The 16,529-nt window shown below is 38.8% G+C and overlaps 1 protein-coding gene across 1 annotated transcript; it reads left to right on the top strand.

The window, feature by feature from the left end:
- The first annotated feature begins 1,266 nt into the window (after positions 1-1,266).
- Positions 1,267-13,157, top strand: LOC143997978 (serine/threonine-protein kinase SBK1-like). The gene is made up of 4 exons (XM_077493778.1): positions 1,267-1,387; positions 10,865-11,041; positions 11,786-11,988; positions 12,351-13,157. Exons 1-4 carry the CDS (start codon positions 1,267-1,269, stop codon positions 13,155-13,157), a joined length of 1,308 nt encoding a protein of 435 aa, XP_077349904.1.
- The last annotated feature ends 3,372 nt before the right edge of the window (positions 13,158-16,529 follow it).

Genomic DNA, 16,529 nt, shown 5'->3' with positions numbered 1-16,529 from the left:
CAGGTTGGAAAGAACTTTGGAAATCGTGATTACAGGACAGAGAAGCATTGTGGAATGACATGAGCTCTAAATTAAAAAAAGATAGGGAAAAGTAGGGCTAAAATAGAATACATGAAACAAATTGTTACACAGCATTTTCAAATACTCAAAATTAGGGTGTTACAAGAATCATTGTTGGCCCCCCGGGTTAAATCTGTCATACTACGATGCTGTGGATTGGTTTTATTATTATTATTATTCACGATTTATATAGCGCCAACAGTTTACGCAGCGCTTTACAATGTATAGGGGAGACAACACAATTACAGTACAATACAAAAGGTACAGGAGGGCCCGGCTCATAGAGCTTACATTCTAAAGGGAGGGGGTGGTTTTTATGGTTTGTGTTCATAGAAGGTAGATGTTGTGTATGTTGTTTTTGATAATGGCTACATTATTGTTGCCTTTTTTTAATTTTTTTTATACCAGCCACTTCTTGTTTAGTGGTTACATTTCAATAAAAGATTGTATTTTAATGTACGCGTGTGTAGTGACATTTGTTGAGAGATCGTCCACCTTAAACATCTTCCAATTTTTTTCTTTTTTTCTTGGCTTCGAGGATGTATAAATTACCCGTTAGTATATTTGGGATATGGTGGTTAGAAAAATATTGCACCCCTGGCATTGTAGTAATGATATATAGAGGTTGGAATCAGAGGCTCAGATTTAGTGTTTTCTGATGTTACCAGATTAAGCCCGAAAATAATGTCATCACAGGATGGAGCATCATTACAGGAAGACTAAAGTAAGGAGATGGGCAGCTATATGGCAGATGAGGTTCTATATTAAGAAATGTAAAGTTATGCACTTGGGTGCCAAAAATACACATGCATATTTGAAGGGACTCCCTTGAGAGATTCAGGGATGCAAAAAAAGATCTGTGGTATTTGTAGATCACAGACTTGCCATGCAATGCCAACTGACAGCTAACAAAGCCAGAATTCTACTCTCATGCAGTAAAAAGGACATACATTCCAGAGATAAATCAATAATTCTACCCCCTGTACAAAACACTGATTTACCCTCAATATGCATTCCAGTTTTGGTCACCAATCCTCAGAAAAGAGGTTGTTGAATTAGAAAGAGTTCAGCGAAGGGCAACAAAATTTAATAAGGGGGGTGGAGGGGCTCAGCTATGGGAGATGGAGGAGCTCAGCTGTGGGGGATGGAGGAGCTCAGCTGTGGGGGATGGAGGAGCTTAGCGATGGGGGATGGAGGAGCTCAGCAATGGCGGATGGAGGAGCTCAGCAATGTGAGATGAAGGAGTTCAGTTATGGGGAATGGAGAAGATCAGCTATGAGGGATGGAGAGGATCAGCTATGGGAGATGGAGAAGCTCAGCTGTGGGGGTAAGAGAAGATCAGCTATGGGAAATGAAGGAGCTCAGCTATGTGAATGGAGAAGCTCAGTTATTGGGGATGGAGGAACTCAGCTATAGGGGGATGAAGAAGATCAGCGATGGGGAATGGAGGAGATCAACTTTAGGGGATAGAGGAACTCAGCTATGGGGGGTGAAGGAGCTCAGCTATGGGGGGTGAAGGAGCTCAGCTATGGGGGGTGAAGGAGCTCAGCTATGGGGGGTGAACGAGTTAGCTATAGGGTATTGGAGGGAGAGTCAGTTATAGGGGATGGAGGAGATCAACATTAGGTGAAGGAGGAGCTTAACTATGGGGATAGAGAAGCTCAGCTATGAGAGATGAAGGAGCTCAGCTATGGGGAATGACGGAGGTCAGCTATGGGGAATGAAGGAGCTCAACTATTGGGGAATGGTGGAGCTCAGCCATAGGGGGATGGAGGGGGATCAGCTATGGGGGGGAGGGGGTGGATGAGCTAAGCTATGGGGGGTGGAGGAGCTCAGCTATGGGAGATGAAGGAGCTCAGCTATGAGGAAAGGATGAGCTCAGCTATGGGAGGTGGAGAAGCTCAGCTATGGGTGATGGAAGAGCTCAGATATGGAGGATGGAAGAGCTTAGCTATGGGGATATTGGTGCTCACCTATGGGGGATGGAGGAGATCAGCTATGAGGATTGATGGCATAAATTACAGTTATTCACTTATGAGAAGAGGCGTTTAAGAGGAAATATGAGTAATTATGATAAATTATTTACTTTAAGGTCCCAGAAGAGGACACTTGGCCATAATTTGAGGTTAGAAGAAAGGATGTTTAACCTTAGAGCAGTGGTTCTCAACTCCTTTCCTCAGGACACACTAATAGGCCAGGTTTGCAAGATAACTGAAATACATGACAGGTGATATCATTTGCTGCTCAGTGATTGCAATATTCTAGTCTGCATCTCCCAAAGGTAATACTTAAAATCTGACCTGTTAGTGGGTCCTGAGGACAGGTGTTGAGAACCACTGCCTTAGAGTGAAGAAAGGATTCTTTACTTTTATAGCAGTAAAAATGTGAAGCTTTCTCTCCAGGAAGTGATACTGGCTGAGAGTAATGACAACTTAAAAAAACAAACATCTAGATGCCTTCTTCAGGATAAAATATACAGGGCTATGGAAACTGTTAGAGAATAAACGTCACACACATTAGTTGAACTGAATGGAGCTGGTCTTTTTTTTTCAACCTTACAAACAATGTTAAATATATATCTGAATACCAGGGAGAGATCTCAATTAATATTGGATACCCATTACATCAAAGGGTCTTGGGTTACCATCCAATCACTTTCATGAGACAGATATGATTGTGGGCTTTAGACCAATAGGTAGAGTTTTCAATGATAAGAATGGAAGAGAGAGACCTGATCTAGAGATAGAGACCAGCGAATGTTTCATCTCCTCGGAGTGCTAATATTGGATATGCTTGTTGTGTTAGTTATCTGTCCAACTTATTATAGAGTGATTGTACAGTCTAAGCTATTCACTGTACTGTCATTTTTTTGTACACTATACTATTTTTCACCTGCAGTTTATGATGTGAGTTTCATTGCTGACCTTCCCCTACTGAACGGTGAAAATTAATTAATGATAATATTAATAGTTTTATTTGTTTAATCATTCCCATTTTCTTACTACCCCGCTAAAACTATCAGTTGAATTGGTTGTGGTAGTTATTAGCATAACCCTGCCAATATTTACTGTTCCTATTGTCCACCTGGATTGAGGGGGGTCACCTCAGCTATTGTAAGTTGTGTTCACACATTGCTATTGTTCCCCGTATCTTCTCTGTCCATTGTCTGTTGGGTGTGTAGGCTCCGAATATTCAGGGTGGATACATTTGTTATTATAATTTTTTTTGTCTCGAGCCTGTGTGTGGAATATGCCAGTCTAAGGCCTGGTACACACCACCAGTTTTTCTGTTTTCATTCAACCCAGCGGGTTATGTGTATAAAGGGTCTTTCCTGAATGATATGGCCAAAGCCCCAAATATTAGAGGAGATTACACAAAAAAAAGAAAACATTATTATCAGGTTCCCGACCGGCGCACGCCGATGTATGTCGGAAGAGTGGCATCGCTGGGCAAATGGGCGTACCTGTACGTCCCTTTGAATTTACCCCTGTGTCTCCACCGGCACGTGCCGGCTGGGAGCTCCGTGAGTCGGGTCACGGGTCCCGCTGACTTGATGGCCGCGGGGATACCCACGATGGTCTCACGGAGAGGAAGAACGGGGAGATACTAATGTAAACAAGCATCTCTCCGTTCTGCCTAGTGACACTGACACTGATCACAACTCCCTGTGATCGGAAGCAGTGATCAGTGATGTGTCACAGCTAGCCCATCCCCCCTACAGCTAGCAACACGCCAGGACACACTTAACCCCTACAGCACCAACCTAGTGTTAAACCCCTTCACTGCCAGTCTCATTTACACAGGAATCAATGCAATTTTAAACACACTGATCGCTGTATGAATGTGAATGGTTCCGAAATCGTACCAAAATTGTCCGATGTGTCCGCCATAATGTCGCAGTCATGATAATAAATAAATCGCTGATCACCGCCATTACTAATAGTTTTATGGCATTTTTATAAAAAAAACAAATATCTCCTATTTTGTAGGCGCTATAACTTTTGCACAAACCAATCAATAACGCTTATTGTGATTTTTTACCAAAAATATGTAGAAGAATTTGTATCGGCCTAAACTAAGGGAAAATAAATGTTTTTTTTTTTATATATTTCTGGGGGATATTTATTATGGCAAAAAGCAAAAAATAATGTGTTTTTTTTTCAAAATTGTTGCTCTTCTTTTGTTTATAGCGCAAAAAATAAAAACCGCAGAGGTGATCAAATACCATCAAAAGAAAGCTCTTATTGTGGGGGAAAAAGACATCAATTTTGTTTGGGAGCCACGTTGCACAACCACGCAATTGTTAGTTAAATCGAAGCAATGCAGAATCGCAAAAAACGCTCTGGTCTTTGACTAGCAAAATGGTCCGGGGCTTAAGTGATTAAATGTGTGGCCTAGTCTCATGGTTACCGTGAGGTTTATGTGAAGTCTCCATTAACAGATGTAAATAAGCCCATAATTGCAAATATATTTTTAAAGATATTTCTTAGGCATATGTCCAGAATGAATATGAAGAACAGGTGAAAACCAGCAAACATGATAAAAAGCTTAAAAGGTCTAGCCATAGTTGGTATGCAGAACAACGTCTCCTTGAGATAATAAGATGCATTGCATGTTAAGGCACAAAAAATGATAAGCCTTCCCATATCAAAAAAAGGAGGGAATGAATTACCATTACACACAGTGATATCAGACATATAATAATAAAGAAGGACGGATTTGAAAAGCTGTTGGCGCTATATAAATCCTGTATAATAATAATTTGGCCATGGGTGCAACAATTGGAAATTTGGAGTTCATTGTAAATCAATTATTAGAGCATCAGAGAATGAAAAAAAAAGTATTTTTTCTTGATTTGTTAAATTAATCACAGAAAGCTAGAAAGACCATCGGTGTTAGTGGCAATATAAAAAAAAGAAACATAAATTGCTCCTTGCTCAAGAAAAGCTTAGCAAACTCTGGAGGAACCTGCGTGTTCCATGCAACGGTGGTTGAGAAACACTGATCAAGGCAAGTTCTGTTGTGGAAATTAAATGTTTTCAATGAATGACTAGTTTTGGCCAATGGGGGGGGGGGGGCATTCTTCAGTTGTTTCCCTATCTATACTGCTAAGGTTAAGGTTTTCTTTATACCATGAAAAAAATCTAGTGTTGTGTTATTGTTTAGAATAATTATATCTAACCCAGTTTTATTGTACGGTATTCACAAGCAGCAGTTTTGAAAGGTATTTGCTTTTTCAGGCACACGCTACAGATATGACATCCTTGGCTCAATACTTAGTTTGCCTTTTACCCAAAACATCGTGTGAGTATAATATTTTCCATTATATGATATACACCTGGATTGTTCTCAGTCAGTAACTCACCAGGTAATCCTTATTATCCCCTAATGTAAATGTAAATGTCCCAGAAATTAACTCCTGGTTGGATACTGCTCCACTGCCCACCTTGTCTCTATCACAAGTAGAACTACTTAATTCTCCAATTTCCACCTCTGAAGTCCTGAATGTAATTAAAACACTTAAGCAGGGTTCAGCCCCAGGCTGGAGGGCAATACAATTGACTGGGATAAAAACTGGAGTAATATGTGGCAATGTTCAAAAGCATTATCAATCAGAGAAACAGCCATTAAAGTAATCACCAGATGGTATTATACACCCCTGAGGTTGCAAAAGATCTTCCCTCAGGTATCTTCCAACTGTTTCAGGGGTTGCCCCCACCCAGGCTCTTTCAGACACATATTCTGGGAGTGTGACCGGATCCAACCCATATGGCAACATCTCTTTGGCCTAATTAATAAGTTGGCCGGCTACACTATAAACATGGAGGCATGTCACTCTTTGTTATTTCAGTCTCCACCGGACACCCCCAGCCACCTGAGACGTTTAATCCATTCAATCTGTTTAGCCATGCAATGGTCTATAGCACTCAATTGGAAATCTCCCTCATTACCACTTGCCAAGATTTTGTCACGAGTCAACCTAATGATGCACTCTGAGAAAATCTATCACATTTTACATGACTCGGTCCCGGTGTTTGAAGCTAAATGGAAACCGTGGTCTGTATTCAGACTTCAGAATTAGCTGTGCTAGTCTCTCCCCCATCCCTGGTTTAATTTTTTTTTTTCTTACTTCTTCTTTTATTTTGTGCTCTTTTGGCCTTTCATTTTAGTGGCATTCTATAATATTGATTCTATATGATCATCTCGTCCATGCGGATTACCATGCATGCAACAGCTCCGCACTCACCGACTCCTATGTTATTTCTAGGGGTTGATGAGTGTGTTTACTTCTACACATTGACTTCTTTTTCTGTATGGATATCTCTTCTCAGCCACATGTTTGTTACTTTGTTTATTACTTTTCAATAAAAAAAGTTTGAAAACAAAAAAAAGAAATCTGAAAATGATTGAAAAATTGAAAACAGTAACTATGTAAAAAATTGGCTAAATGTAATACTACAACTAAGATTATGTTATTCACTAAAATACACTTCAGCTTTCTTCATACAATGACAATGCCTATATGCGGAATTAATGCGGAATAATCACCTGAATGGCGATGGGCTCGTCAATTGATTTGTTAATGAAGAAGAAGAATACCTGGCTGAGGTGTGATCTCCGATTCTGTTTCCATCACAATGCCCATGTTTATGGAAGCCAACCTCCATTGTTAGGAGTGGTGGTGCCTCCAGCTGTGTCCCTCAGGGGAAGCCAAATTTGTATGGTTCACTCAGTACAGGGAGGGAAATAACCGCTTAAATTAATAATCTTTTGCTGGAGTTGTCATGAACATAAAATAAAACTATTTCACCTAGTATAAAACCCAACTATTCTAAATTGCAATGATAAGATTTTCCATGACAACCTCTCTATGTGGTAAACATCAAGAGTCACAGGTCTTCATAAACACTTGCTCTTGTACGCTGAAATCCTCACACGTCCATGGGGAAAGGAAAAAACAAACCACTGAGATAAAACTTTGAGATTATTAACAAACCTTGCTAAACCTAAACAGGTGCCTATCCAAATACTTTAACTTTAAAACCCAGTAAAGATTTAAAGTATTTGGATAGGCACCACTATAGGCTTGCCAAGATTTGTTAACAATCTCAAAGTTTTATCTCAGTGGTTTGTTTCTTTCTTTCCCCGTGGACTTATTAGGATGTCATTGTACAGGAGCAAGTGTTTATGAAGACCTGTGACTCTTGATGTTTACCACATAGAGAGGTCATAGAAAATCTTATCAGTGCAAGTTATGATAGTTGGGTTTTATATTAGGTGTAATAGTTTAATTTTATGTTTATGAAAACTTCTGCAAAGATTTTTAATTTAAGCCGTTGTGTCCCTCCCTGTACTGAGATAATCGTACAAATTTGGCATTTCCTGAGGGACACAGCTGGAGGCCCCATCACTGCTAACAATAGAGGTTGGCTTCCATAGACATGCCCATTGTGATGAAAACAGTATTGGCAGTCACACCTCAGCCAGGTATTCTACCTCCTCTTTAACATATCAATTGACAAGCCCATCGCCATTCAGATGATTAGTTCTGTCTTGGGTGTGGACGTCCTCTCTAAAATCTGCATATAGATAGACATTGTCAATGTAGGAACAAAGCTAAAGTGTATTTTAGTGAATAACATAATCTTAGCTGTAGTATTATATTTACCCACATTTTTATATAGTTACTGTTTTATATTTTTCAATAATTTTCAGATTTCAAGTATTTATTATAGAGGTCATCTCAATTCAGTAGGCTTCCTTGATGAAAATCAGGTCCCAGAAAACACAACTAATAATTACAAATGTAAGATATATGATTTCTACTGGTTATTACATCGGTGTGATGATCAGGCAAAATAATTATCCTTATATTTCTTGCCAGTGGATAGAATCTCTCCTTAGCAGTAGCTAAAAAGATCATTGATGTGAGTTTGAACTCATCGAGGAGACAGAAAATGCTGCTTGTTCAATAAACCTTTAGCAACCTCTGAATGAATTTTTAGGGATCCATTTTGGAAGGTATTTGCAGTGTAAGCCAAAGATTTGTCTCAAAACTTGTTTTTTCATTCACTGAGAACATCATGTAAGTATATTTTCCATTACTCAATATACACATGGATTGTTCTCGGTCAGTGACCCACCATGTAGTGAGGAGATGATCAGGATGTTTGAAGGTTTAATCTGAAGAAATAAGCCCAGACATGGCAGCTCCAATATTCCTCTCCTGACGGGTCGATTTAATTCTCACTTTTCCAGCTGATTATATTTTTTATGCTCATTTAATTTTATTTTCAATAAAGTGCATTTTAGAATAAACACATCGGTATATAATGTTACTGGAAATAAGACATAAAAGAACCAGCAAGAACCTACAGCTGATATTATAATGAGATGTTTTTTCTTTATAAATTATCTGGTTAATGCTCACTCTTGTATTCATTATTCTAAAATTCTAAGTTATTTAAAAAAGAAAAATGTTATGAAATAAAACACATTTTCCATTCTTTAAGTAATATGGTGGAAAGTTTAATTTAAAAATTCAGCAAAGTTTTAAAGTATTTGAGATTATTAACAAGTCTTTCCAAAATTAAAGTGGTACCTATCCAAAGTTTTATCTCAGTGGTTTGTTCCTTTCTTTCCCCAGGGACATGTGAGGATCTGGCATCTACTTTTCAAGCTGATTACATTTTGTATGCTCAGAAGAATTTTATTTTAAATAAAGACATTTTTACAATGAACCCATTGGTTTACAATGTTACTGGAAATAAGACACAATGATATAAATGAACCAGAAAGAACTTACAGCAAATGTTACAACGAGATGTTTTTTCTTAATAAATTATCTAGTTAGTATTCACTTTTCATTACTCAACAATTCTAAGTTATTCTGAAAAAAATATATATAATAAAATAAAACACATTTTCAATTTTATAGTTAAATTGGTAGAAAGTTTAATTTTAAAACTCAGTAAAGTTTAAAAGTATTTGGGTTTCAGCATGCTTAATCCTATCACCTATTCTCTAGAAAACCTGTTTATATGCAAATCAGCAAGAACAATGTGGGGTTATTTACACATCATTTTCATTAGAAGTCAGCCAATGGAAAGCTTTCATTCTCTGCCTTCCCGCCCATCTACCTTGTATAAAGTAGGCTTCTCCCTCCTCTGATTAGTAAATCTACTTCAAGAGATACCGGTATACTCATCCATTACAGCCTAGCTGGAGATTTGGTGACGTTGTCCGGTGTTGATGTGCAGTGGAATTTAATAATTTGAGAAACAAATCCGACTTCATTACAGCTGAAAACCCACCATCACTTTAAGGTAAGGTCACTTTCATTTAGCCAATCAATGGATCTTTATTATTTAATGAACATTCTGATAATAATACTGCAGAGGTTTATGTGATATAGATAAAGTCTATATATGAAAAACGTAGAAAGGGGGCAAAAAGTGGGGGTTCAGGAAAGGATCATATGTAATACAATGTATATAGAAGACATGATAGTCATTGGAGGGTCGCCATGATCGGTCTGATGAAAAAGTTGTTTATAATACAGGATATGTAATAAAAGTTAGGGCAGTAATTTGTGTGATGTAATACAAAATGAAACATATGATTGGGTGTCTAAGTAATGTATAATTTTATCTAAATCTTCTAGTACAAGTATATTCCAATCTGTACAAAAATCAATTGACTGAACAGTGTTGGATTCTTTGCTATGAAAGATTCCCTCTCACCAAAACCAGAGTACAACATTTTCCATAATGCTGTCACTAAGCATTGCCTTCAGTTCATTTCATGGAGTCTGTCAGTCTGATGCTATGAGGTCTTAAAAAAACATAAAGATGACATTGAGCAGTAAAATGCCTTGAAAATGTTTGTAAAGGTTCCTGGAAAGTGATGTGACTAATGATTGTTTGGATGTTATCACATTACTCATGGTCATTGTGGGTCATTGTTGGTCATTCTGGGACTTCACAGTTTTGGGTAGAATGTTTTTGGGGAGAGTCACTAATATCTTCTGATGACCTTTAGCATGACCTCTGCTGTCTTGTATTGGGTACAAAAAGTGAGGCAAATATTTTCCATATTTTACATGATGGCTCTGATTTAAATACTTCTTACCTGGCTGAGCTCTGTGTTCATCCTCCTGACTTTATGTAATGAAACTGGAAACTTGGTATAGCTGGTTGGAAAAAAGAAAGCAGAGTATCTCTTGTAGTTCTTCCTTATGGTATGTTTAATCTTTTCCATTCGGCTTCTGTCAGAGATATGAGCATCAGTAAGCTGCTACTGGCAGCAGATATACATTTCCATTAATATTGGCCAATGTTTATTACATTCCCTTCCCAAAGGATACTTGAGCAATAAATTAGTCTTTTGACCCTCGGTTTCTGAGATGGCTCCCACATACAACTGACCTGGTAACTATTAATTATATCCTGGAACTTATTGATATAGATCTATATGTCTTGGCTTTTCTATTTGTTTTTGTACTTGATCAAGTTATACCATTGCATGATCATATTCTTGGTTATACAGTACATAGATTGCTCTCTTTCCATATTCAAGTCCTTTAAATTTTCTCCGTAAATATATGTTGTTGTGTTCAAGCTCTCGCTTTCATGCCCAAAACTTATTCCCAAGTCATATAGATATAGATGTGGAGGTCTTTTGAGCGTTATATATTTATAGCTGTATAACTGAGGGTAACAGTATTCATATTTGACACATTTCTGTGGTTTCTCTTCAGAGATTTGTTTTCTGACTAATAATATAACAAGTTTTTCTTTTTTAGCCCTCCAGAGCACCATGGCCTCCGTTTCACATGATATGGTACGTCTTCTGGATAGAATGGTCTCCTTAAATTCACAAAGACTAAAGATGATAGACCTACAGGAGAACGTCACCATTGTGAAGGAACTTGGGAAAGGTGGCTTTGGAAAAGTATGCTTGGCACACGACAGGAAAACAGGTCAGTGAAATAACACATTTAATCTTTTAATATCTGCTACAAATATTTATGTACTGTATATGCCTGGAAATATGATCTGCCAGATATGCTTTCTCCAAGAGGTTATTAATTGTAGACTTACTAAATGATTAAAAAAAGTAAATTAGAAGTCAATGGGCAACACTGCTAATGAAGAAAACCAGGTACAGTATTTGCAGTGAAAAAATATGATCCAAATATAGAATTTATTACAGCTCTATAAATATAAAGTGTTAAAAACAATTATATATGTTGATAAGATGTTTTAGAGAACTAAGCATTGGGTTGATTCTTGGGAGTAGTTATGCAAATATCAAAATGTCTTGATATCTGTCTGGAGGAGTGGGCATTCCTTGACAGGCTATATTTGCATTCAGATGGCCCCGATAATGATCACATATGATACCAGGTCTATATGATTAAGAGCAGAAATCCAATGAATGAAACGAATGGGTGAGGGACAATCAGGCTGGGGAGGATATGATATTAAAAATGATGGTTGTCCACTAGCCAAAAATTAAGGTGGACTCTATCTGACTTGCTGAAGCTTCCAATGCACATTTTGAGTATCTCACAGTTTGCAATGTTCAGCTTTAAATGAAGCATAATGCATTCTTAATCTGGGAGCAGCAGTTTTTATTAGAGTTATTTTCAAGTGAAACATTCATAAATGACCACCTTCAAATTTCCAATTCTCTAACTAATTTAAACTTCTTTTTCGCACAGGTCAAAGAATAGCATTGAAGATCCTGGATAAAAACAGAACCACTCAGCAGTCTTTCCTCCGGGAGTTCAGTATTTCATACTTGCTTTCTGTTCATCCCAACATCATCAGATGCTATGGCGCTGCCATCACCCCCACCGACCACTTTGTATTTGCTCAGGAACTGGCACCTCTTGGTGATCTGATGTCCCTGATCATACCAAATGTAAGTATTTAAGATATATGTATGGGGAAGTTCAAACTCCTGTCAATTTATTAAATGCTCTCTGTGTCCTTTTGGAAAGATTTCCCTTCAATTTTCCCCCACCTTTCCCAGAGATGTAACAGGAAGCGAGAGGGAACTTTCTTAGTTAACATGAGTAGAGGTGTCCATCTTGAAAGATTTACACTTACCCTTTGTACTCCTACTTGTTTTAAGCATGTACATACATATGGCAAAATAATCCATCCCTAGTCTAAAACTAAAAATGTTATGGCTATACATATAATTTCATTGTTTCTGTTAAATATTCTGTATTTCTCAATTCTGGATAAGTATTCTTAATTTCTTTCTTTATTTTTATTTAGGTGGGAATTCCAGAAGACGCAGTTAAGAGGTGTGCTGAGCAAATATCCAGTGCTCTAGAATTCGTAGCAGAGAAAGGACTGGTACATATGGACATGAAGCCAGACAACATTTTAGTGTTTGACCAGGACTGCCATTCTATCAAGATCACAGACTTTGGCCTTGCTAAGGTCAAAGGGACAGTGATTGCAGGAAAGTGTGGCACCGGGTCCTACATGGCTCCAGAAGTGTGTGAAGTTGACAGTTCAGTTGGCCTGGTTGTGGATGGAAGCCTTGATGTGTGGGCATTTGGAGTAGTCATCTATTGCCTACTTACAGGGGAGCTTCCATGGGAGGATGCCATTCTCGATGATAGAAAATACAAACATTTTGTTGAATGGCAAAGCAATTTCCAGATGCAAAATACTCCTGAAGCATTGACCAAGGTTGGTTCAGGGATATGGTGGATGTTTAGCGATCTTTTGGCCATTGACTCTACTAAAAGATGTCAACCTACAGAAGTCCTGAAATATGTGAGTGAAAGGTGGAAAGCAGAAACCATGACACAAGAGAATGAGGATCACATAGAAAGCTATTCTTCTATGCAATCTGATGAACCCTTTTGTGAGGCTTCCCATCTGAACAACTCACAAGTCAGTGAGTCCATCATGTCAAACTTAAGCTCCAAGTCTGGCCATTTGGTCATAGACACTTCTGTATCCCAATCTGAGATGACTCCAGAGCCACAGAAAGATGACATGGCAGAGGCTCAAATCATGTTTGATGATGAGTTCTCTTTACATGTTGGTGCAGAAGTTGAGATTGAATGAATGAAAATTGGTAGGTAATGGAGCATCAAAAAAAACATCACATGGTCTTTGTCAGGTATGTGACTTTCTTGGGGAAATTAAGGGGTCATAAGATTCTATCTGTATTTTGTAGCAGTCAACTCCACCATTTCTTATTGTTAGGACCATGTCACACTAAGGCCGCGTACACACGGGCGGATTGCCTGCCCAACTTAGTCCGCTGAACCGTGTTTCAGCGGACAATCCGCTCGTGTGTGGGCTTCAGCGGACTTTTTCAGCGGACAGTCTGACGGACTTAGTCTTTCGGAATTTCCGTAATTTTGTCCGTCCAAACTTGGTTTCAGCGGACAGTCCGCTCGTGTGTAGGCAAGTTGGACGGACTAAGTATGGCGCATGCTCAGAAAGGATTTACACAGCCGAAGGTTGCATTGCAGTGTATTGGACGTCGTTTTTCTAGTCCCGACGTACGTGCCGTACACGTCATCGCGCAAGTTTTCAGCGGACTGTCTGTTCATCGTGTGTGGTCAAGTCCGTTCATTCAAAAGTTGAACGGACTGTCTGTCGGATTGTCTGACGAACTTAGTTGGGCAGACAATCCGCCCGTGTGTACGCGGCCTAACAGTTCTGCACTAAGTGTGTAGTCATTACTCTTTGCATCGCCATTTCCACCACTGGCTTTACATTTTTTTTTTACTAAACATCTCCATCCAGACCACGGCTCCCAATTTTCCTCATTTTGTGGGATTACCCCATTTCAAAGTATATTTCTCTGTCCTTCTGGTCTCAGTTGCTTCTCTTCTGATGTTCAGATCTGTTTATAAAAATATATTAATTAGCTACCTTGAATGTTGTAACACGCTAAACCTTTCATCCGATTTCTAAATTATTGTAAGTGTGGCGCAGGGTGTTCTATATCTACATACTGTGTGCTATGCCCCCCCCCCCACCTTTCATCTCAGAGATGGAACTCTTGTTTGCAACTCTGATCGGTGGGTTAAGCCTTGTATTTATGAGTATTAAAGAGAATCCAGAATAAATGAGGCTGATATAAATGGCCTTTTAGTGAACAATTCTAATAGCAGGACTTTTGTTTTGTATACTCCTTACATTTCACTATTAAATATTGTACTTGGTACTCGGATCCATTTTGATATGACAATGCCATGACCAATTATTATAGGTTTAGTGCAGTTAGTTGTAGGGACCGGAGTTTGATTGATTCACTGCTATAATGTGGTTAAAAAACAAAAACAATTCAAAGGATAATTACTTTTTTAATGTATTTTTGGGGAAGGTCTCTATAACTTTGTGTATTGCGTTATTGACTAGGATTGTATATTCTAGGGCTATTTTCCAAATGACACAAAACACCTATACAGCCAGTGTCTATAACTCTTTAAATGTATTAACCACTTCAGTCCCGGACCATTTTGCTGGCCAAAGACCAGACTACTTTTTGGAATTCGGCACTGCGTCGCTTTAACTGACAATTGTGTGGTCGTGCAACGTGGCTCCCAAACAAAATTGACGTCCTTTTTTTCCCACAAATAGAGCTTTCTTTTGGTGGTATTTGATCACCCCTGCGGTTTTTATTTTTTGTGCCATAAACAAAAACAGAGCAAAAATTTTGAAAAAAAACGCATTATTTTTTACTTTTTGTTATAATAAATATCCCCCAAAGATATATAAAAAAAAACATTTTTCTCTCAGTTTGGGCCGATACGTATTCTTCTACATATTTTTGGTAAAAAAAATCGCAATAAGCGATTATTGATTGGTTTGCGCAAAAGTTATAGCGTTTACAAAATAGGGGATAGTTTTATAGCATTTTTATTAATATTTTAGTTTTACTAGTAATGGCGGTGATCAGTGATTTTTATTGTGACTGCGACATTATGGAGGACACATCGGACTTTTTTGACACATTTTTGGGACCATTGTCATTTATACAGCAATCACTGCTATACAAATGCAGTGATTCCTGTGTAAATGACACTGGCAGTGGTTAACCAGTGGGTGGCAGTGAAGGGGTTAAGTTTTCCTAGGGGTGTGTTAATAACTGTTGGGGGCTGGGCTTTCTTTTAGTGAACACTGATCTCTGCTCCTATCACATGGATCAGAGATCAGTGTCACTTGTTGCTAGGCAGAACGAGGAGATGCTGTTTACAACGGCATCTCCCAGTTCAGCCGCCCTGTGAGACGATCGTGGGTATGCCCGTGACGATCGAGTCCGCGAGACCCATGACCAGACTCAGGGGGTCCTGACCAGCATGCGAGCGTGCCGCGGCCGGCGCGTTTGCGATGCCTGGGTGGTATTTAAGATTGGACTTACCTGTACGCCAATATGCCTGCCCGTGCCATTCTGCCAACATACATTGGTGTGCTCTGGTCGGGAAGTGGTTAATATTTCATATATAATTATAACATTATTCTATAGAAACATTGTCCTTGAGAACTGAGCATTTCAATATTTTGTTCTAACAATTTTTCTTTAATTCTTTTAGGTGAGAAGTCTGGACTATCCCCAATGGATGAACAAGACTACTGCCTAGTTCATGGGGGTGTAATTTGTACATAAATGAAAAGTTACTCCTCCTGTGCACTAGGTGGTGCTCTTGATTTTTCTCTGTACAGAAAAATACATATTGATGCTGCCAGAAATCCGGGGGGCACCTAAATTCCTGTTTGAGCTAACAACACTTTTTCTGCTGTACATAAATTACAAGCAGTGCTGTCAGCCAGGATTAGAAGGACATGCTGTGCTCTATAATATGGGAAGATATACTGTATATTAGTAAGTCTCCCACTTTGCCATATTATATGTCTTGCATGAATTGGATTCATCATCAGTGACTCTGTATTTATATCAGTAAATGTCTCTTTCTCTCTCTCTTTATCTCCCCCTCCCTCCTAGCTCTCTCTTCACCCTCTTTCTCTCCCCTCTCCATCCCTTTTCTCTCTTCGCTTCCCCTCTCATTTTTTATCTCTCTCTATCATTCTCTTGTTCTCTCTCTAGTTTTCTCTCTCCCATTCTCGCTCTCTCATTCTCTCTCTCATTCTCTCTCTCAATCGCTCTCTCATTCGCTCTCTCATTCTCTCTCTCTCTCTCTCTCTCATTCTCTCTCTCTCTCTCTCTCTCATTCTCTCTCTCTCTTTCATTCTCTTGTTCTCTCTCTCTCTAGTTTTCTCTCTCCCATTCTCTCTCTCTTGCTCTCTCATTCTCTCTCTCTCTCATTCTCTCTCTCTCTCCCCCTCCCTCCCCCTCTTTCTCATTCTCTTTCTCTCTCTCTTTCTGATTCTCTCTTTCTCTCTCTTTCTCATTCTCTCTCTCCCTCTCTCTTTCTCATTCTCTCTCGCATTCTCTCTTGCTCTCTCTTGTTCTCTCATTCTCTT

Source organism: Lithobates pipiens, unplaced genomic scaffold, assembly GCF_037356315.1.
Source record: "Lithobates pipiens isolate NorthernLeopardFrog02 unplaced genomic scaffold, aLitPip1_a1.2 Scaffold_19, whole genome shotgun sequence".
Classification (NCBI taxonomy): Eukaryota; Metazoa; Chordata; class Amphibia; order Anura; family Ranidae; genus Lithobates; species Lithobates pipiens.
Note: the sequence above shows the minus strand (reverse complement) of the source record. Positions and strands in the feature narration are given on the sequence as shown.

Coding starts and splice junctions, on each gene's coding strand:
- LOC143997978 (XM_077493778.1), top strand. CDS start 1,267: ATGGCGGATGGAGGAGCTCAGCAATGTGAGATGAAGGAGTTCAGTTAT. Junction 1,388..10,864: donor GGAGAAGCTCAGCTGTGGGG/GTAAGAGAAGAT, acceptor TTTCTTTTTTAG/CCCTCCAGAGCACCATGGCC. Junction 11,042..11,785: donor GGCACACGACAGGAAAACAG/GTCAGTGAAATA, acceptor TTTTTCGCACAG/GTCAAAGAATAGCATTGAAG.